This window comes from Gastrolobium bilobum, unplaced genomic scaffold (assembly GCF_033153095.1).
Source record: "Gastrolobium bilobum isolate Gb01-03AN ecotype WA unplaced genomic scaffold, APGP_CSIRO_Gbil_v1 utg18566, whole genome shotgun sequence".
Classification (NCBI taxonomy): domain Eukaryota; kingdom Viridiplantae; phylum Streptophyta; class Magnoliopsida; order Fabales; family Fabaceae; genus Gastrolobium; species Gastrolobium bilobum.
The window spans coordinates 581,410-606,036 of NW_026899779.1; the positions used below are offsets into that span (position 1 = coordinate 581,410).

Sequence of the window (24,627 nt, forward strand, 5' to 3'; positions counted from 1 at the left end):
ATCTGAATAGTGACTTTTCTTTATAAATCAAATTACCGGTAATCCTTGGATATCCGGAAATCGTAATTTATTCCTTCTACCAAACGTGATAATTACATTTACCAAAGAAGAATTACCGGTAATCCTCTCCAAAAACTTGAACCAAACACCCCCTTAGAGTGTCTTACGAGGATTCTTGAACAGCTAGTCCTTACCGTGACTTCAATTCTTGCAAAGTACACAAGTTTTATGCATATTTCGAGTTCATTTTGAGGTAAGTGCTCCCAAACGCCAACTGATTGCCTACGCGTTCCTAACTTTTATCCATTCTATAAAGGGAAATAATACTCTCATGCCACATGAGATACTCTCATTTTCCTACAAAAATTCGTTTTCCGTGCCAAATAATTCTTCTTTTCTTTTTTAATATAAAATATGGGACCCACATTTAACTTCTCCCTACTTTTTTTCTCTCCTACAATCCTACAACATAAGAAAAGTTAAACCCTTTTATAAATTTTAAGTTTGGATCTCCAAAATCTGGAAGCACGGACATGCAAATTTTTTTAAAATTTGCGTACGGACACGCGTCCGACACGCGATCAATATTTGGGGACACGTGATTAATTCTCCGACACGCAGTCAACTTTTTTCGACATGCGGTCAACATTTAGGGACACGTGATCAATTCTCCGACACGTTTTTCCGACACGCAGTCAATTTTTTTCGACATGCGGTCAACGCTCGAATACGCTCGGACACGTTTTTTTGTTTTGTTTGTAATCTTAATTTTATTTTGTTAACTAAATATAAAAGAAATAATTTATAAATTAATTTTTTTCTATTATGAAATTTGACATGAAAAATTAACAAAGTACGAAAAATTATTTATATTTATGTTATGAAATTTAAATATTTGATTGGTTATATGACTTATTATGGACTCTTATATGTATTATGGACACGTTAATTCTAAAAAAAATTTATTTAATATCAAAACGTGTCGAAATATAACATTTTTTAGAATTAACGTGTCGGCGTGTCGTGTCGTGTCCCATGTCTGTGTCCGTGCATCGTAGTCCAAAACTGTATCCAAATTGGGTCAATAGTTAGCAACTTTTTAAGACATGAACTAACATAGGAAAAGAGTAATTTAGTGAATCACTTAACACTTGCACACATTATTGAACACAATCAATTTAATCTTGTCAACCATTCAGCTATATTTAAAGATGAAATCGATAACTAAAAATCATTTACAATCAACAGTCAAATGTCTTTTAACTCAATGGGTGTAGTTCAATTGGTGACAAGAGTTAAGTAGGTGAGAAAAGAACCCGAGTTTGATTCAATGGCGGAGCCAGCCTCTCAACCCAACTAGGGTCAAGGAGAATTTAGCTGGGATCAAACACTAAAACGTGGAAGATTATTTAGCCACTTTTAAAACATGGCTAATTTTCAAAAATAAGCTAGAGCCAAGGCACCCCCTCCGCTGGTTTGATTCTTACCAATTATATATTTAGGGAAGGCTGACGAGCTTTAACTGTGATTAAGTTCTGACTCGGGATTAATCCTCTAGTAGACTCAAAAGAGTTGAAGCTTGTAGGCATTGGGAACCGATTCGCCTCGAAGAGATAATTATGATCGGCGTACCATATATACACACACACACATATATATATATATATAGGTAAAATTATTTTTGCAGCCGCTTTATGTACAACAACGACAAGTGTATGATTATAATTCTCCACATTTAATGCTTTCATCCTTTGTATGGTTATTATTCCCTGCATTTAATGCTTTCAAGTATGTATATGACAAGCATTTGATTGTTGCACGTACAACAGCTACAGAAATGTAAACCCTATATATATATATATATATATATATATATATATATATATATATATATATATATATATATATATATATATATATATATAGAGAGAGAGAGAGAGAGAGAGAGAGAGAGGTAGAATCCTTTGACACCAGTGTCAAATTTCAAATTTGACACCTCATCTGATAGCCGTTAGATCAAAAAAGATCAATGGTGTCACATGCTTGCAAATCAGAGTCGTTGATCTTTTTTGATCTAATTGATCTCAGATGAGGTGTCAAATTTGAAATTTGACACTGGTGTCAAAGGATCCTACCTCATATATATGTATAAAAGGAAAAGTATTTCTACAACCACTTTAAATAAGGTTACCTACAACTACCCCTTTTAAACTAAGTTTGACCGGTCATATATAGTTATAACAATAAAACTGTTCTTTTTTTCTTTTTCCTCAGACATGCAATTTTTATATATGACTGGTCATACTTAGTTAAAAAGGATAGTTGTAGACAACTTTATCTAAAGTGACCGTAGAAATATTTTCTTATATATATATATATCTTTTAACACCAACAGCTAAAAATCACAAACACCAAGAATACTAGCTATTTGTCAAATCAATTTCAAATTCTTACCAACATCAGTACAAAAGTGAGGCTCAAGAAAGTTATGATATCAAATTCATACACAAAGATAGTATTGTCATAAAAAAAATAGAAATGAAACGGAACTAACCAAAAGCAAAACCACATTGCTTAACTACATGTAAATAAACATTTTTGTAATAGATTTTAATTCATCATTAATCGTAGTTAGAATACTATATACTCTTTAGTAAAAGGCCAAAGAATAGTTCGCTGTGCTCACCACACGGCTCCGTAGAATACTATATACTCTATACAAAAGTTAAGATGTACTATTGTCCAAAAGAAAACAAGGCCAACTTCTTAAAGATTCCATAGGTATGCTAAACTGCATAAAGTAGGCAATTATTAAGCCTATCTTATTAACCAAGTACTTTTGGTGTGTTGGCTTTCACTACTCAACAATTCTAGATATGAAAATTTAATTATCTTCCCAAATTTTAATGAACAGAAGAAGCCATATTGATCCCAATGATTGGACCTGCTGTAATTAATTCATACCTCCAATGAATGTATTATCTTCTTGATGTTCCACAGAATGGTCTTGATTCACAGAATAATACTATTTGTGATATACATGGAGTAGCATTTGAGAAAGTGCACTATCCCTAGGGGAAGAAAAAAAGTATTGTGGAAATGGCAAGGCAAGGATCATATCATGATGAAAAGAGGGCCACAACATTTTTAGTGACCAAAGTACTTAGCTTGGCAGAAAAGCGTGTGACATCCTGCAAGTTAAATGGGCAAGAACAATCCCAAAGTTTAAGGGACCCATCAAAAAATATATATATTTTTTACTTCCTGTTTGTCTCTATAGGACCCTCTTAAAATTCAAAACAACCCCTCTTCTTCATTGTACACTAGTATGAATAAAGAAAAACAAACTACTCACAAAGAAGTTGATGAAAGATAATTGAAAGAGGCCGAACGCCGCCTGGTGGAGACCCACCAATATCATGTAGCTAACAGGTCATTAGTGGCAACAACAACTCCATTGCCACAAACCTAGCTAGCCCCCTTATACAATGTGACCTCAATGTCCCCATCCTTAGGCTTCAAGACTACCCACATTAAAGGTGCTATCAAATTCCATTGCTTACAGCTAACTAAGCCAACAAAAAGGAAAGATGATGATGACATTTTTGCATTTATTTCTTTAAATAATTTTAATTTATTCTAGCATAAGTTCATTTCTTTAACAAAAATTTTATATGCATAGGTTTTAGGGGTTGCATTTTATGAGTGAATAATTTTCTGGGTCCATTGGTTTAAAAAAAAAAAAACAAGTAAAGTGGCTAGCACGTATTTCAGTCTTTGTACAGGAGAAAATTTTGTTTTCATGTAACAGCAAAATTACATTTCCCTAAATTTTAATATATATATATATATATATATATATATATATATATATATATATATGAGTCGATTTTTGTTGTTGTTGCTGTAAAACTTTTTCTGGTGCAGCAGACACTGAAAAGTGGGATCCGCTCTCTTTTTTTTTTAAAAAAAAAATCAGGATCCAGTTTTTTGTTGCTTTTTTATGTGTTGCTGCAGATTTTTTTTTTCCAACGACAGCAAAAGTATATTCTCATATATATATATATATGGCTTATCATTTCTCCAACTGTTTGAGACAATGTTATCTCCGACTACTAAATCATAACCGTACAAAGATGGATCAATGGTGATAAAGGAAGAGAGAAAAAAAAGGAATCATAACCATTCAAAGGTGAATTAATTAATATAAGGAAATAAATAAACAAAACGACGTAGTTTTGGGGTGGCCAGAAATAACATTGTCTCAAGCAACTTGAAAAATGTTTTTCCCATATATATGTGTGTGTGTGTGAATAATATTTCTTTAGCCACTTGAGATAAGTTTATCTCAAGTCATCCTTTATAATTACGTATTCTTGGAGGAATACATAGTTATAATATTAAAGTTATTTTTTTCTCTCTTAGAAAATTGTCGGCTGATGAGGAGAGAGAGAAAAAATAACTTTAATATTATAACTATATATTTTTTGAAATACATAATTACAAATGGGTGGTTGGAAAAATATTTTTTCATATATATATATATATATGTGTGTGTGTGGATTATTACACTAACATAATTTATGCTATTAATATTGTTTATTGATTCTAGTTATATCTAATAGCTCTGATTTATTAAATATGTGAATAGTTAAAGACAAGTAAATCAATAACTAATATTTGATGTAAAAATTTTTATTCTTATATTAATTTAAGAATAATCTGTTCCAATATATATTATTTTTTATATAGAATTTTGATATAAAAGAGTTACATGAACGAGAAATAATTAATCATTTCCTGGTTAGCGTCCTATTATATGCCTTGACAAAGGTACTAAGGGAAACAGGATCATAGCTGTTTCAGTTGACCCTTAAAACTATCTTTGTTCCTAAACTAGCTACACTTGTTAAATTAGCATGGTCTTTAACTTTATAGTAGAAGATCTTTGGTTTAGCCGTACGTTTAGGCCTCCTATGTGAGGTGATCTATAATAGATTTATATCCTTGCAGGGCCAGATGAAGAAAGTAACCATATTCAGGACTTCATTGTTAGGAAAGAAAGGGACAATGACTCACAAGGAGAAAAAAAAAAGTCTTATTAAACTTAACAGTTAAGACCATTTTACACAAAGTGTATTGCATTGTTCATCATATATATATATATATATATATATATATATATATATAGAGGCGGTATTCTTTGACATCGGTGTCAAATTTAAAGTTTGACACCTCGTCTGAAAGTCGTTAGATCAAAAAAGATCAATGGTGTCACATGCTTACAAATCAGAGTCGTTGATTTTTTTTTATCTAACGGCTCTCAGACAAAATTTGACACCTGTGTCAAAGGATCCTACCTCATATATATATATATATATATATATATATATATATATATATATATATTATAATTTTTCCAATCTTTTATAATTATATCTTAATAGTTGATTTTTATCAATTAACGGTTATTATTTTCACAAATTAAACTAATTAATTAATTATTAATTCACAATAAATGATAACCGTTGATTGACAAAAATCAACGGTTAAAATATGGTTGTAAACAAAAATAGGTTGTAAGTATAATATTTCTCATATATATATATATGTGTGTGTGTGGGATTTATATTTCTGCAGTTGTTGTACATGCAGCAGTTAAATACTTGCCATTTATATACGTGAAATCATTAAATGTGATAAATCATAACCATACAAAAGATGAAAACATTAAATGTAGAGAATCATAACTATACACCTGTCATTGTTGTATGTAAAATAGCTTTAGAAATGATTTTACACACACACACACACATATAGAGAGAGAGAGGGGTAGGAATCCTTTGACATCGGTGTCAAATTTGAAATTTGACACCTCATCTGAGAGCCACTAGATCGATTCTGATTTGTAAGCATGTGACACCATTGATCTTTTTTTATCTAACGACTCTCAGATGATGTGTCAAACTTCAAATTTGACACCGGTGTCAAAGGATCCTACCTCTCTATATATATATATATATATATATATATATGAATATAAAGGTTATACTTATAAACAATTTTCGTTTACAACCTCTTACAATCATATCTTAACCGTTGATTTCAGCCAATCAACAGTTATTATTTTTTCAAATCAAATTCATTAATTAATTATTAATTCATAATAAATGATAACAAATATGGTTGTAAGAAGTTGTAAATAAAAATAGATTATAAGTATAATCTTCCTCATATATATATATATGGTTCGCTTTTTCTACAGTCAATGTAGATAACTTATCTACAGTGAGCCCAGAACGACGTCGTTTTGAAGTGGAAATCAATGTATTTTTATAATTATAATTTATTTCAGGGTTATAATAGTCTTTTTTATTATAATTTTTTAATTTTTCAACCCAAAACCACATCGTTTTGGGTGCGAATGTAGATAACTTATCTACATTCACTTTAGAAACATTAAAGCCATATATATATATATATATATATATATTATAATCATGATCTCCAATCTATTTAATTTGGTCACAAATTTTTTATTTGTTATCTGTTTATCATGACCTAATTGTTCAGTATATTCATTCAGAAAGGTCGTTGTTTCCCATTGATATTGTAATAAAACACAATAAGAAAAATAAAATTCAGAGAACATTATATACGCCCGGTCGTTATTATTTGGGTTAAAGCCAAACGACAAAAAGCCATTTTTTTCGGTTTCTAAAAGCAAAAATTTCCACTAACACATGCAATCAATAAATAGATACTCAAAGTGGATCCGAATATATACATGAGTGGGCCAAAGGCAACCACTTACCATTGTTGATTCATGCCTTAAGTTCAACGTTTACGATTTAAAACAATTTGTTTTTCATTTTTCAAATATCCACTGCATAATATAGTTTGGTTATATTTACAGTTGGAAGACCCCAGAATAATCAATCATTGGCCATTCTAATTTTACCTAATTGTACATTGATTGAACGTTTGGTACCTGAATTGCTTCTTGAAGCTGAAGCTAGAAATGTCATTTTCCTTTGTCAGTTTTTGGGCCGGGACGTGCAACTTTATTCTTAGCGTACTTCCTCAATTCTAAGGAAAATTTCCTCCATGGTTATTTGAAAGAAAAAAAAATTATTAAAAACAAAAAATATAAAAGAAATACCCATGATGGTAAAACATCAATTGCATAATTAATAATTATTTATTCAAGTGATAAAGAGTTTCTTAGAATTTTATATAGGTCTGAAATTATTCAAACCAAATTAGTTGAATACATATCAGTGTTATTAAAATCGGTCCGATCCAATTGGTCGGATCAGTTGATCGAGAACCAGTTCATTGACCGATCATGCATATAAACCAGTCAAAAACAGGTGAAGCGGTCATATTCCATCACAATTGCACTTAATTTGGGGATTCAAATTTGGCATATAGGGGAAAGAAAGTATACTAACCACTAAGTCAGATCACTTTGGTTGTTATATTATTTCTCTTTGTATATTTAATTATAGTGTTTATTTTTTATGCAATCAATGTAGCCAAATTATTTACATTGAGCCCAAAGCGACTTCGTTTTGGGACGAAAATCAAGGTATTTTTATAATTATAATTTATTTCAGAGTTATAATAGTCTTTCTCATTATAATTTTTTAATTTTTTAACTCAAAACAACGTTATTTTAGAAGTAAATATAGATAACTTATCTTTATATATATATATGTGTGTGTGTAAAGATATATCTTTATAAAACCTTTATTATATATCTTTATATAAATTTAATTTAAGCGATTGAACTAATGATCCACTTGTTGAAGCAAGTACCCAGTATTCCGATTATCAGTTACTGATCCGAATTTAATAATATTGGTAGAGATGAACCAATTCAGGGTAAAAAAAACATCAATGGAGAAACAGTAACCTAAGGAATTGCGTATAATTGAAGAGCATATACATGTATCCCAAGGTTTGAGAGTTGGGTGGGCTTCTATCTTACCTAATGTTACCTTAAATTCAAACTTTCTCGGTATTAATATAGGTCTTCTAACACATCGCTTTCAAAGTCTACATATATTATATTCACAACTGTGATCCCCTCTATTCTCAAACTGTTGCTTTTTCTTTGTAACACCAGTCACATTACCGGGGAAGGTATCGGTGTGTACCCATTTCATGATATGTTGCTTAATTTAATGGAAAAAAGGGCAATAGATCGTTCCCGGAAGCACATAAAAAATTGGGGAAACATCTCCAAAATATTACTGAAAGGGACAAATAAAAAGAAACAAAAGAAATGGGAGGAAAAAGGTTGGGGGCATCTTCTTATTATTCTGAATTGATGGCCTCAAACATCCCCATCACAATTTTACGTAAGACAGAAGGGTATGGATATATGAGTATCAAAAGTGAATTTTCCATCCAATAAATCATCAAATTTGCACATGACATTGTCGGTTTTGATGTCAATAGTTGATTTATATATATATATATATATTTAATGAAAGCTTAGTACTAGCTAACACACATGCCCCTATTCTAACCTCATTAATTAAGAACTAAAAGAATTGAATATTTCTATCTTATTGTCCAAGGAAATTGCAAAGAACCTGCAAGACCCTTTTTTTTTTTTTTGGTTCCTTCAAGCTCTCTATACATTGGATCATATGGCTAATTTGCATAATACATGTAAACTTGACCAAATACCTTTATCATTGACGTGCTGAATGAGAATTTTGTTGAGTATGTTATATCCACTTAATTATGTGCACATGGGTCCTGATGAACAGTTGATATGTCACATTGATAACGATATTGAAATGTATGGATTTGAATTTGATTGCAACCATGCCTCACTTAACACACAATCAGGTCAAAGTTCAAACCATCATAGTTTTGAAATATTCAAATTGGTTCTGCTTGTAAAAACATTTGCTTCAAATATCATAACATTATTTTGTGATTCATTTTAAAGAATGGAAAATACATGGAACCAATGCTCGTATCTTCGACCGTATAATTGTGGTCCTACGGTTCCATTATGTTACTAATAAAATGTTCAAGTTGTGGATTAGCTTGGTGGCCCTGAGATCTCTGAAAAGACAAGAAAAACAATTAAGTAATTAGGATAAGTACAATTTGGTTTGGCTTTTAATTGAGTGTGACTATTTTCTTATATAAAAACATAACTATTCAATTATTTCAAAAAATTGGGCTTGAGGTGTGTGTCCTTAAGGATTAAATTATTATTTTTCAGTAAGTTATCATAATTACTTAAAAAAAATTAAATATTTTTACACTATGGCTCTAGCTCTCCATTCTCTAACCATTTTATTCAATCCACAACGTTGCAGTAACAGCATACCTCTTGCACATACATTTAAAGTATATACATCAATCTATCTAAAGAACCATTTGTTTATAGTATAAGTACTGATGGAGGTTCTCCCTAAAATTTGTACCGTGTCTTGAGGTTGAAATAGGACAATTTTCCAATCTCCTAAACTTTTATGTGCCCAAAAATATCTAGCTGACTAGCTACTCCTATTTTAACAATAAAGGCAATGATAATATGTTCTTATAATGCAGTCGAATGGATTCCATGATTAAGCAGGCAGTAATAGATTCGATAATAGAGAAATTCATTAGCGTATAGATAAGTTTTATTACTATTAACTATATCAATTAATCATACATCATCATTATATATTAAATAATTACATAAATATTTATAATTATTTTATATTCAAAATAATAATGTATCAATTGTTAATTGATTTAGTCTAGACAAAATATATATATATATAAACAAGATCTACATGATGCTTTTTTTTTAACGGATATAATATTTAAAAAGGGCAGAAGATAAACAAAAGCAAGCAGACATGAAATTATGAAAAGTTCATCCTTGGATGATTATTGATACATTGTACTTGTCTCTTGGACTTAAAATATTGTGTTAGAATTAAATTAGTTCAGATTTTTATAATAATTGAAATGGTTTAGCTTTTATGCATTGTAAATTTTAAATTTTATATATTATTATCGAATCATGTATTATTACATCTAGTCAAATTTTTTATAACAATATATAATTAAATAGTGCAAAACTCCGACAATTAATCAAAATTAATTGATACTTAGAACCAAAAAATAAAAATAAAAAAATTGATACTTCGTATTCAAGTATCAAATAAAAAGATAGGATGCTTCCTAATTTTGCCGTGTCTGCTTGCCCCCTCACAATGCTAGCACATACGTAGTTATATCTTCCTTAAAAAAAAAATCCTGTAGGATCACCGCATAGAGCAACTATTTCACTAAATTTCATAACAAGATTTATTAATTTGGAAATTAAGATTCATTCCAGCGAAAAAATATAGAAGCCCAAAGCTCAGAATACCTAATTTGATGGAATTATAAGTTGACCACTTTTACGTCAATGATTCATTAAGTTCGAACTGTCACCATCTTAAAACTCCAATTTAGATTCATTCGATTTAAAACATAAAGTTCAAAAGAATCAGAATATCAAATTTGACAGAATTATAAGGAATTTGACCAATTTTAATTGTTGATTTATCAAATTCGAACTTTCCGCTTCTTCAAACTCCTAAACATTATATTTATAAATTAAGATGACGATCTAAATAAAAGCTAGGCCAGTTATACTTCCACAATTGAATTCGAATAAGAGGAAACACAATACTTCTTTTATTCTACACTCCCAGCAAACAAAAGTATACAGGAATCCAATCTGGTGGCTCAACCAAAATTGTTCCAAGGGTATATACCCTACAGAGCTGTAACCAATTCAAAATACCTTTACATGATTGAAGCACTAGTTTAAGCCTCCACTGCCTAGCTAAACCACCCTCATCAAAGGCACAAAGCTATAGCTTCAACAAGTACCTGACTATACATACACAAACAAACTAGAGGAACAAAAACACCTCGAAGTTGACCTAAATTTAATGTTTTCATTATCAGCTGATTTGAAACAGAATAATTTAGACTAAATAAATTGAATTTTTAAAAAACATTAGTTGCTTTAAGAAAGCACAATCAAACATGCCCCTCGAGGCAAATTCCCAACCAACCCCAGCACTTCAAAGTAAAAAGAAACAGCATGGGTTTTGACATAATTTCATATTAATAAGAAACTGAAAATCTCATAACATCATATCACACACCATTAAGCTATCTGTAAAATATAAGTCATTGTTAATAGAAGCACATCAAGTGTGCAGTACCAAGAAAGAATAAGAACATCAGTTCAACACATCAAAGTTCTGAAATGATGATTAAGGCGCAAAAGATATAGTCATATACTCAAGCACTCAAGTGTCATGTATATGCTCGAGCATCCTTGAAAAACCACGTACATCGAAATATCTGGATTCACCTACAAAATCATGTAAGGCATTATTCAACTCAGCACGTGAAAGGAATTGGCAGTTTAGCCAATGTCTATGCAAAAAAGCCTCTAGGCGCATATATGAAGCATAGGTGAGAAGAAAATATATATATATATATATATATATATATATATATATATATATATATAAACAAACTTGGTACAAATTAATCCAAAGAACATTAGCCAATCATTATAAAAAGAAATAGAACCCAGCTATGGCAGATTGCCAGTGTAGGCACTGCCTATGCAAAAATGTCTCAATGTAAAATGGATATGCAGTATAGATGACAAGAATACAACAAACAAGCTTGGTATAAATTAAACAAAAGAACATTAGCCAATCTAAAGCTCATATGTTCCTTCACTCACTTTAATCATATATAGATTAAAAAATCATCATAATGACAAGTAGAAATCAATATCACCACGAAAAATATAAGTTGGTAAAAAGATTAAAGCAGAGCACTCAGACAAAAGGTAACTTAGCTTGGCTTCTTTTCCATGCAAATTATAATTATGAAAAAAGGATTGACCATCAAACTCAGAAAATATTTTCAATTCAACAATACAAAGGGTTGCATTAACCTTAACGCATCTTATTCAAAGGAAAGAGGTGAAAGTAAAATGGACCTCTACTCAGAATAACCTAGTGAGTAAGCTTCTTCTTCATCAAAGCTTTCCAGGGTTACATAGACAGACAGGTCAAAGAAAGACTACAAAGCAGAAGACTTTTCAATTTGTTTAAAATCTCACGATATCTAAAGACGACACCAGAAGAAGGAAAGCTAGAATAGAAGTGTACTATCTAAGCTTAGAACTGTCAGAAATTTGCAATTAAAACTACAAAAGAAGTTTGTAATTTAAAAACAGCGGAAAAGATAAAAAGTAAATTTTATCTCCTGGATCAAAACAAAGGAATCTTTCATCAAACACCCCAAACACAATGTGTATTTTTTAATCTAAATCTGCAGGATAAGACAAAGATTGATGTCAATCCGTCCAAATATGAAGAAACATGGGTCAGTGACCATGTTTATTCTTAGATCATAAAAATGAAAATTTTCAATCAATGGAGCTATGCTTAAGGAAAGTATTAAAAAAGAATAAAAAAATTCAGTGACCAGTGTCTCAGCTATATTTCTGAATGCAGGTAAAACAGCTCAACAGCTACGTTCTGTTTTTCAGCAGTTGAAATAATTAAAGCTAATTGTGCAAAAGAATAACAAAAAAAAAACAAAGTAAATGAGTTGATCCATCTTAGCTCATTTATGAGGACTGACCTTCATTGATGCTAGGTTTGTTTCTTTTAAGAGCACGATTTTATTCTTGCCTTTCTGAGTTCAAGCAGAGACCTGTGGAGTTAAAAGGCAGAAATCAGCAATGCTAAGAAAATACTTAAGCACATTAAGTAAGGAATAACACTAAAACAATAGATCGAAACATAAGAGCACAAGGCAGATTTTCACCAGATGATTCCAGTAAAGAAGTTGTTGAAATTTGTGGCTCCAGACAGTGAGAACAAGTAGGAGAGTAACTCATATATGAAAGAAGCATTTTTGGGGTAAAGCATCTGAAAATATAGAAGTAGTAGCATTTTTGGGGTAAAGCATCTGAAAATATAGAAGTAGTTTTTAAAACAAACAGTTTAAGCAACTAATTTGATACATAAATTACAATTAGAAACTTTTTCCAGGATGTTATTTCTAAAAAAACAAACCAGCATTAAATAAATCTAAAACCTATGCAAGAAAAGGGTAATAAAATTGAACCTTGATTCACAATCAAATTTTCCATGCAACATCACAGACAGCCAAGGAGGAGGAGGAGGAGCAGCAGCAGTAGTCGAAGCAAGTGCAACCACCTCACATACTGGTGCAGGTATTTTGACCTCCATTTCCTGCACCAGCAGTAGGAAGTATTTCATTGATTGCTAATCAGAATCATCATATACACCTCCATCATCAGACAAATCATCAAACGATCTCATATCAAGCTGGTAACGCAAGATCCCACCTATCCCGCCAAAACCTCTGCAAAACTGTGAACCTTCTTGTGATTTATTGGTGACAAACTCAAGAGTGCAACCAAACCGCTTGTATTCATTTGCAAACCACTCCAGCAGAGATAACTTTTCCTGAACCTCATAATCAGCAGAGCTCACAGGATCCCGAAAATTGTTCTGGTCAGCCTCCTGTTCCTTGTTGAAGTGCTTAATGATAACCTCTCCAGTAGTACTATTTTTTAAGACATACCTATTCAAATCCAGATTTTCCCAGACAATAAGTATCTCAACAGCTCCCATCTCCAGAGCTTTTAGAGTATCATCAACCCCAAAAATATACTTTCCAGTATCTTGGCTAATTTCCTCAAAGTATTTTCCAATCAATCGCTTCTCCTGGATAAACTTCACATTTGACAGGATTTCAGCAGATAGTTCAATAGCCTGATTAAACCCATTCTCCCCTCCATAGGATACATCTGCAACATTAAGTATTTTTGCCTGAAGTCGAGGATCAAACATATCTGACTGACTAAGCTCAGTTTTGAAATCAGCTGATCCAGCCAGTATTAATCCAGAAACGTTGGGCTGGCTGGTAGCGGGATTAATATAAAACTGGGTTGCAAGCTCTGCAGTCTTCCTCACATAGTTATGACGCTTCTCCATGCGAAGACGGGCAAACCGTAGAGCTGATTGCCCTCCTCTTCCATGTTTCTTTGGGAGATCCACACTAAACTTATGAAGCACCTCTCTTGTATTACCACTCAAGGTTCCAAACAGAGTACCATTGCCATCCATGACAATAAATCCAAACTTGTCATCAGACTCCAGGAGCTCATTTAGAGCCTCGATATGAAACTTGTTATCACAGAGATAGAGAGACGCATTGATAGGTCTGAAAGGCTCAAAATCAATAGTCACCTTCTTTTCCTTCCCATCGTCAGTCACAATTGTGCCAGTATACAGAACAAGCCCATTTGGAGGAACCTTGTTATAAAGCTTAAGCCTCTGCTGAGCAGAAGTGATTGCACCAAGAACAGACTGTCGATTCACCCTGCTTTTGATGTTTGAAGCAGTTCCAAACTCATCACCAAGCATCTTGGTAACACGAGATATTTGATCACGTGGGGGCATGATAAGGGAAATCATACTCGTCCCATTTCCTCTAGCAGCCTCAAGAGCCTTGATCAATTTCTTGATTTTCCACACCTCGATGTTCTTATCAGTCTCTTGAGCATCAGCCATCTCCGAACAATTCTACACCAATAACCTTGAAATGAATAAGAAGGAAAACAATACCCAAAACTCTCACATAAATTTAACAGAAAACAGTGTCTTGGGCGCAAATATATTAGAATCAAGATATATTATTTAAAAAAATAAAAATAAATCCATTTCTCATTTTGCTTCATGCTTACCTTCTCCCTCCTGTAAAGTTGCAAATAAAAAATTCAGACCCAATAAAACAATAAAAATCCTAATATTAAATAGAATAAACTAGCAACATTGTCTAGCAAAATAGTAACTTATACACCTAGGTGGCTCTAGAATCTAAAGCATCACAGAACACAGCATGTACATATAATATTAGTCCCAGTCCTTTAAGTCCATCAATCCAGAATAACACCAGTATCATAAGCAATCGCAGCATTGAAAAACTGTAAAGCAAATAATATATATATATATATATATATATGAGATCAATTGTTAGAACATCGAAATTGCAGAATCACTTAACCGAATTAGAGTGTAAATTAGCGTAGAAAGGTAACCTGTTATTGCGAAACTGAAAGAGGCCCTAGGGATGCTCGATTTGATTCTAAAGTGGTGTGTTTTAGGGTTTTTGAATTGCGATTAGGGCTTCTGTTTGCATCTGGTTCGCGTCTTGTCGCTATTTCTTCTAGCTAGAGGGGTGTTGTAGGTAATTTCCTCTCTAAATTTATTATTTATTTATCTTATTGATATATTTTGCTTTTTAAATTTTGATGCGAGATATTTTGCACTTGACAACTTTTTTATATAGAGAAAATTATGAAGCATTTTAGTAGAGGAGAAATTTTTTTTACCAGATAAATAAAATTAATAGGAATATGGTGGGAAAGTGATTTTGGTAAGAAAGTTTAAAAAAAATTGTTTGGTACACCGAAATGTTATTGAAAAAATTGAGTTAAATTTTCTAAGTGTATGTTTAGTTGAAGGTAAAATAATGATAAAAAATTAAATAAAAATACTAAAATAATCCCTTTTTATACTTTTTGAGCGTGAATATACATATAACATAAAACCCGTGTTTTAAATACCGGCTCGGACCGGTCGGGTCGACCCGGGTCTCGGTGACCCGGTGGGTTCCCCGATCCGAGTGGTCATTTGGACCGGTTCCATAGTCGACCCGGTTTGGACCGGTTGACTCGGCCGAAACCAGGAGACTCGGTGACCCAGGTTAAACCGATTGACCCGGGTTAGACCGGTTGACCCTCTTTTTTTTGTCTTTTTTTTTTTGGTAACTTTTTTTTTTTTGGTTGATGAGAACTCTTGAATTAAATCATGTTCATATTTTGTGGTAAATATGATTAATAAGTAGGATTTTATTACTATAATGTTACATGATATAAGAACATTTTCCTACCCTCACAATAAAGAAGAGAGAGAAGGTGGAATGATGAAAGAGAAAAAAAAAACATGTGGATCCCACCTCTTAATTGTGTGTGTAGGAAAATTTTCTTGGGTTATGTAACATGATAGTAATAAAACCCTCATAAGTAAGGTGCAAATAAGAAAGTATTTTGGATTAGTGCAATTCGTTTATGTAATTTAGTTGCATCTTATAATGATCTTAATAAGTTTAGTGGGGATAAACACTGATGGTCTCATATTAACGGTGGACATTTTCTCCTTAGTGTATATTTCATGCCTACTATTTGTTATCATGATTTAATTTATCCGTGTTATGTTAAGGCACAAAAGGCGCATTTAGCTTACATTGCAATTTTAATCCAATATTAGTATATGGTCTAGAGCTAGAAGCTTAGAAGTTTATAATATTTGCTATCATTGAGAACCAATTTATTTTTTGAAGTTAATTGATAGTTTTCATATGTGAATTTTTAATATAAATAATATGTTTATATTTTTTTTAATATGTGAACAGTAAAACCGGTTGAACCCGATTGAACCAATGACCCATACCTCGACCGAGTCGATGACCGGTTCGAGTTTTAAAACACTGCATAAAACCCTATATTAAAAATGATATTTTTTAATAAAAAAAAGGTATTTTTTCTTCTCTTGTTTTCAGATTGAATTCTGAATCTGGAAGCCCTGCAATTTCTTCTCAGATTGAGTTATGCCACTGTTTACAGTGGTCTTCAATGTTAAATTTATGGTAATGCTACAAAGTATCCATGGGTTAAAGTGTCAATGAATTATAAAAACTCCAATTTTAAGTCAATGGTATATTCCAAGGAACTTGAGTAATTATATTCATATAAAAATAAAATAAAAAATATTTGGAAAAACACATTGAAGTTTGACTGCTCCCTATTGTTTATCATTGTGAGGTAGAGAAAGTTTAGACGGAGAAGGATAACTAAATAAATTTGTTTTAAGTCAATATATATATATATATATATATATATATATATAGTATTCATGGAATTTTTTTAAAAAATATTGAAGATTTTTATTTATACAAAAATTATTTTATTTTTTGAATATATTGATCAATAGATTTTTATAAAAATTTAATATCATATGACATATTTGGAAGAATTATATAAATTTTTTATTAAAGGGTATTTATATCAAAAATGTTTATTTTTATCCAATCTAGTATTACACAATATACTATTAAATATTGGATAATATTATCTTATACAATACATCATCTTATATGATGTCATACTAACGTTGGATAGAAATTTAATAAGTCTTATGCAATCAAATTTTATATTATCAAGTCTTATATTATCAAACCTTATCTTTAAATATGGCCTAAACGTTAATAAAGGATCGGTTTCAAAGGCCAGATCATGACTTGTACTTACGTTAATTAAATGAAATAGTCGGTTCATCAATAAAAAAAGCTCTACTTGCTATCATTTATCAATTGATCCAAGTACTTAACGGTCCTGATAAATTTACTACTCATGGGTCCGTTTGTCCATTATTTTTAAATGTTTATTTGGTAACCCATTTTAAATTTATTTCGTTCCTTTAAAATTCATTTTGAGACAATAGGTTTAATCCAAACGTTATAACTTATATATTCTGTACGTCAAATTTTGATTGCGACTGTTAATATTTGAATATTATAATTCCAATTTTTTAAAATAACTCCATCCTCAAGATAGAATTGATAAATTGACTTGTTATATAAGAGACAAGTCTGCTTTTAAAATCAAATGGTGTTAAGATCATTTATTTAGATATACATTTGATGCAGGAATTAAATTGCTAAACTAAGTTATGAATCAAGTTTAAATATAAAAAACTAAAAATATTAGGATGCCTCTACTCTATCGAGAAAATTCAATTTCTAATTAGATGTTGAATTTTCCTTTCTTACCAAAGCACAAAAAATTTAGAGTTACATTTTCTTGGTGCCTATATATAATCCTTCCATTAGTCATGAGCCATCAGACGTGTAAAAATTGCAGTCACCAAGGGTTGTTGATAATATATTAATAAGAAACTAAAAATCTCATAACATCATATCACACACCATTAAGCAATCTGTGAATACAAGTCATGCTGTTTAATAGAAGCACATCAAGTGTACAGTACCAAGAAAGCAATAAGAACATTAGTTCAACAAAGCAAAGTTCCGAAAGCATGATTAAGGCACGAAAGATATAGTCATAGACTTAATCACTCAAGTGCCATGTATATGCTCGAGCATCCTTGAAAAACCACGTACATCGAAATATCTGCATTTACCTACAAAACCATGTAAAGCAATTATTCAACTCAGAACGTGATGGCATATTGGCAGTGTAGCCACTGTCTATGCAAAAAAATCCTCTACGTGCATAGATGAAGCATAGGTGAGAAGAATATATATATATATATATATATATATATATATAGGGGCAGGATATTCTTACACCGGTATAAGAGTTAGAAGTCTTACACTCAATCCTGACCATTGATCCACCGGTGTAAGAGTTAGAAGTCGACGAGCGGATGGAGCAAGCCCGCTCAATGGACGAGGCTCGTCACCAAGAACGGGCGCGACAGCGGGTGGAGCTTCGCGCCCAAATAGAACCTTATATATATATATATATATACACACGCAGAAGTAGTATAATTTAATCCAAAGAACATTAGCCAATCGTTATAAAAGGAATAGAACCCAGCAATCAAATTGCCAGTGTAGGCACTGCCTATGGAAAAATGTCTCCATGTAAAATGGATATGCAGCATAGATGAGAAAAATATAACGAACAAGCTTGGTATAAATTAATCAAAAGAACAAAAGCCTATCATTATTAAAGGTCATATGTTCCTTCACATACTTTAATCATATATAGATTAAAAAATCATCATAATGACTTGAAGATATCAATACCAGCACGAAAAACATAAGTTGGTGAAAAGATTAACCATCAAATCAGAAAATATTTTCTATTCAAGTTGATTTAAACTTAACTCATCTTGTTCAATGGAAAAAGGTAAAAGTAAAATGAACCTCTAGACAGAATAAACTAGTGAGTGAGCTTCTTCATCATCAAAGCTTTTCAGGGTTTACATAGACAGGGCAAGCAAAGACGGCAAAGCAGAAGAATTGTCAATTTGTTTAAAATCTCATGATGTCTAAAGACTACACCAGACGAAGGAAAGCTAGAACAGAAGTGTACTATCTAAGCTTAGCACAGTCAGAAATTTTCAACTTAAACTACAAAGAAGTTCAAAAATTTAAAAGCAATGGAAAAGATAAAAAAACAAATTTTATCTCCTGGATCAAAAGGAAGGAATCTTTCATCAAACACCACAAATACAATGTGCATTCTTTATCTAAATCTGCATGATATGACAAATATTGATGTCAATCCGTCCAAATATGAAGAAACATGGGTCAGTAAATTCTTAGATCAGAAAAATGATTTTTTTCAATCGATGGAGCTGTACTTGAGAAAAGTATTTTAAAAGAATAAAAAAAATCTCAGTGACCAGTGTCTGAGCTATAATTTTTAATGCAGGTAAAATAGCTCAACTGTTTTTGGGAAGTTGAAATAATGAAAGCTAATTGTGCAAAAGAATAAAAAATTAAAAAAGTACATGAGTTTATCCATCTTAGCTCATTTACGGGGACTGACCTTCATTGATGCTAGGTTTATTTCTTTTGAGAGCACAACTTTATTCTTGCCTTTGTGAGCGCAAGCAGAGACCTGCAGAATTAAAAGGCAGAAATCAGCAATGCTAAGGAAAATACTTAAGCACATTAAGTAAAGAAGAACACTATAAGAATAGGAAGAACACTATAACAATAGATCAAAAAATAAGAGGACATGGCAGATTTTCACCAGATGATGCCAGCGAGGTTGTTGCTGAAATTTGTCGCTCCAGACAGCGAGAACAAGTACAAGAGTAACTCATATCAGAAAGAAGCACTTTTGGGGTAAAGCATCTGAAAATATAGATAGTTTTTAAAACAAACAATTTAAGAAGCTTATTTGATTCATAAATTACAATTAGAAACTTTTTCTAGGATGTTATTTCTAAAAAAGTAAAACAAGCATTAGGTATAATCTAAAAACTATGCAGGAAAAGGGCAATAAAATTGAACCTTGATTCACAATCAAATTTTCCATGCAACATCACAGACAGCCAAGGAGGAGGAGGAGCAGTAGCAGTAGCTGCAGCATGTGCAACGACCCCACATACTGGTGCAGGTATTTTGACCTCCATTTCCTGCACCGGCAGTAGGAAGTATTTCATTGACTGCTATTCAGAATCATCATATACATCTCCATCATCAGACAAATCATCGAACGATCTCATATCAAGCTGGTAACGCAAGATCCCACCTATCCCGCCAAAACCTCTGCAAAACTGTGAACCTTCTTGTGATTTATTGGTGACAAACTCAAGAGTGCAACCAAACCGCTTGTATTCATTTGCAAACCACTCCAGCAGAGACAACTTTTCCTGAACCTCATAATCAGCAGAGCTCACAGGATCCCGAAAATTGTTCTGGTCAGCCTCCTGTTCCTTGTTCTGGTCAGCTCTGCAGTCTTCCTCACATAGTTATGACGCTTCTCCATGCGAAGACGGGCAAACCGTAGAGCTGATTGCCCTCCTCTGCCATGTTTCTTTGGGAGATCCACACTAAACTTATGAAGCACCTCTCTTGTATTACCACTCAAGGTTCCAAACAGAGTACCATTGCCATCCATGACAATAAATCCAAACTTGTCATCAGACTCCAGGAGCTCATTTAGAGCCTCGATATGAAACTTGTTGTCACAAAGATAGAGAGATGCATTGATAGATCTGAAAGGCTCAAAATCAATAGTCACCTTCTTTTCCTTCCCATCGTCTGTCACAATTGTGCCAGTATACAGAACAAGCCCATTTGGAGGAACCTTGTTATAAAGCTTAAGCCTCTGCTAGCGGAAGTGATTGCACCAAGAACAGACTGTCGATTCACCCTGCTTTTGATGTTTGAAGCAGTTCCAAACTCATCACCAAGCATCTTGGTAACACGAGATATTTGATCACGTGGGGGCATGATAAGGGAAATCATACTCGTCCCATTTCCTCTAGCAGCCTCAAGAGCCTTGATCAATTTCTTGATTTTCCACACCTCGATGTTCTTATCAGTCTCTTGAGCATCAGCCATCTCCGAACAATTCTACACCAATAATAACCTTGGAATGAATAAGAAGGACAAAAATTCTAGACACAAAATTCTCATTTTTATAACATGAAGATATATTAAAATGAAGATACATTATTTATAAAAAAAACAATTCATTTCTCATTTTGCTTCATGCTTATCGTATACCCTCCTGTAAGTTGCAAATAAAAAATTCAGATCCGATAAACAACAATAAAAACCCTAATATTAAGTAGAAGAAACTAGCAACATAGTCTAGCAAAATATGATATATACACATATGTGGCTCTAAAATCTAAAGCATCACAGAACACAGCATGTATATTTAATATTAGTCCAAGTACTTTAAGTCCATCAATCCAGAATAACGCCAGTATCAAAACAGTAAAAAAACCATAAGCAATCGCAGCATTGAAAAACTGTAAAGCAAATAATATGTTTACATATATATATGATCAATTGTTAGAATATCGAAATTGCAGAATCACTTAATCGAATTAGAGTATAATTTAACGTAGAAAGGTAACCTGTTATTGCGAAACTGAGAGAGGCCCTAGGGATGCTCGATTTGATTCTAAAGAGGTGCGTTTTAGGGTTTTTGAAGTGCGATTAGGGCTTCTGTTTGCATCTGGTTCGCGTCTTCTCCATATTTTATTCTACTTAGAAGGGTGTTGTAGGTAGAGGGTGTTGTAGGTAGCGGTGAAAGTGGGTCACGCCGGTTTACATGGCGTAGGGCTCGTTCTATATTAGGTCAGACTTGGCCTATTATATAATCAAATAGAACAGATCCGGTCTTTTAAAGAAGTCTATTTAGAAAATAGATAATAGGCTTTTTTATATGTCGAGCCTACAAGTTTTCAGATCGGCCTATATCATATTATTTATTTTAAATTAAATTAAATAATATTATTTATAATAGTATCAAATGGTGATAGTTCACTTGGTGAACGTGAGCTAAATAGGTGGTAGAAGGACCTTGGTTCGTTCCTTCACTAATACTATCTTTGAGAGTGACATAAGGTCTGTACCAATCTCTACAGTACCATCATAATCAACATTTGGAGCTGGAGGAAGAGTTATTGATGTCTATCGTTCTAGCTTGGCTGAAGATACCATCCAAGCTTTAATATACGGCGGAGATTGACTGCATAATAGGTATGACTTGAAAAAAACAAAAAGTATAAATTTAATCAATTAAAATTATTTTCTGATTTAATTATATTCAATTAAATTTTAATAGAAATTTGACTTTATTTTTTATGTAAGAAGAACCAACATCTCAGTATGTGAGATTGCCTATATGAATTTATTAAAATAAAATTGTTTCTTAATTTTATTATTTTTGTTTCTATTCTTTATTCTTGTTTTTAGTTTTCAACGTTTACAAATTATTTACCAACTTATGTAATCTTGAAATTGTATTTGTAGGGGAGAGAAGTTGAAGAGAAGTTTTTAGCTACTATAAGCATCATGATGTGTTTGTTGAATTTATGTAGTCATTTTAATTTCTATAGTATAGATTTGTTAACTGAATCTGATGAAATATATGTTATTTAGTTTGAACATTTTGCTTTTGAAAATGACTTAAAAGCAGATTGTGATGAGTTTTGTTGTGATTCATGGTTCTGTTTGGACGTTGAAATTGTGATTTTTGTTTTAGCAACAAAATTTGAGTATTTTGTGAGTTGATTCATGGTTTTGCTTGTAAGTTAAAAATTAACAGTGCCATTTGTTTTTTTTATAAACGGGTCAAACTAGGCTAACGATTAGACTCGTACTAGGCTCGGGCTAGATCAAATTAAAATTTTTTGGCATTGGCTTGAGCTTTTCGAAAGTTTTGGAGGAAAAAATATTTTCGTCAAAAGTTTCGAAGGAAAAAATAATTCATCCAAATTTCTGACGGAAATACTTCCCGTCAAAATTTTTTGATGGAAATGTATTCCTTCGAAAATTCCAACGAAATTTTTTTTTTGTCAAAAAGTTTGACAAAAATATTTTCGTAGAAATTTTGGACGAAATTTAGATTCCGTCAAGATTTTTGAAGTACTTTTTTAGTTCCAAGAGAGAGAGTCTGTTCTTCGGAAATAAAACTTGTTGATGACAAATAATGTAGCGGATGAAAGTTTCTCGAGAAGAGAATGTGTTCTAAGAGAGAAAGAGACTGAGAGTCTTTATAGATGATAAATATGTATGTTCCTTTCTTTGACAACAAAGCACGACGATATGAACGTATAGTAAATAATGCCCAGTGACTTGGGTCTTTGACGTCTGGTTGCTCCAATTTAAATCCTGCAACAACTAGTATAGTAGTGTATGAATGACGACAAAAATGTGCCTAGGTGGGGCGTTGGCCAGGCGCCGATTATTATCTTGGACTTTATTAACCGAGGGTGAGAACCATCCCGGCCTTCATAGTGTATCGGGAGTGAGAACCATCCCGGCCTTCATAGTGTACCGGGGGTGAGAACCGTCCCGACCTTCTTAATTACCGGGGGTGAGAACCGTCCCGGCCTTCATAGTATACCGGGGGTGAGAACCGTCCCGGCCTTCATAGTGTACCGGGGGTGAGAACCGTCCCGACCTTCTTAATTACCGGGGGTGAGAGCCGTCCCGACCTTCTTAATTATCGGGGGTGAGAACCGTCCCGGCCTTCATAGTATACCGGGGGTGAGAACCGACCCGGCCTTCGTAATTACCGGGGGTGAGAACCGTCCCAGCCTTCATAGTATACCGTGGGTGAGAACCGTCCCGGCCTTCGTAATTACCGGGGGTGAGAACCGTCCCGACCTTCATAGTATACCAGGGGTGAGAACCGTCCTGACCTTCGTAGATTGTTTAAGCAATTCATATGGAATTTATACTCATATGAAATTTATAAAGATGCGGTAGAAGAGAAACATGTATATGCTAGTGAATAGATGTTATTGCTGAAATAAAACCTGACCATGTGAGCGTCGTTGGGCACTTGGCATACAAGTGTTGGTTGTATAGCTTTGAATATGTTTGTTGATGAATGCCGACCTTCCTGTTATAAAATAATTTCAGCCGATTGAGTACACCGATCGGTCTTCATAAATAATTACAGAGCGTGAGAACCATCTCGGCCTTCGCAAATAATTATCGGGCGTGAGAACCGTCCCGGCCTTCACAAATAATTACCAGGCAAGAGAACCGTCCCGGCCTTCACAAATAATATGATCAATACCGGAGATGAGAACCATCCCGGCTTTCACAATTAATTATCGGGGGTGAGAGCCCTCTCGAACTTCATAATTAGTTACCGGGGGTGAGAACCATCCCGGCCTTCACAAATAATTAATTACCGGGGGTGAGAACCATCCCAGCCTTCGTAAATAATTACCGATGGTGAGAACCATC

The 24,627-nt window shown here is 32.8% G+C and overlaps 1 protein-coding gene and 1 pseudogene across 2 annotated transcripts; both read right to left on the reverse strand.

Annotated features, from left to right (window-relative positions):
- Positions 1–11,131: 11,131 nt before the first annotated feature.
- Positions 11,132–15,319, reverse strand: LOC133293410 (eukaryotic peptide chain release factor subunit 1-2-like). Of its 2 annotated transcripts, XM_061491978.1 has the most exons (6): positions 15,185–15,319; positions 13,365–14,669; positions 13,183–13,310; positions 12,880–12,983; positions 12,694–12,765; positions 11,132–11,398 (listed from the first exon to the last, which is right to left on the reverse strand). In XM_061491978.1, the coding sequence occupies exons 2-5, from the start codon at positions 14,655–14,657 to the stop codon at positions 12,734–12,736; spliced, it is 1,557 nt and encodes a 518-aa protein (XP_061347962.1). In that variant the 5' UTR covers positions 14,658–14,669; positions 15,185–15,319; the 3' UTR covers positions 11,132–11,398; positions 12,694–12,733. The 2 variants fall into 2 exon arrangements, 1 of the variants encoding a protein (XP_061347962.1); XR_009749055.1 differs by lacking the exon at positions 11,132–11,398 and having other exon boundaries at positions 12,726–12,765; positions 12,880–13,023; positions 13,183–14,669.
- A 2,796-nt stretch (positions 15,320–18,115) lies between these two features.
- The window catches only part of LOC133293411 (eukaryotic peptide chain release factor subunit 1-3-like), a 49,262-nt pseudogene continuing 42,750 nt past the window's right edge, over positions 18,116–24,627 (reverse strand).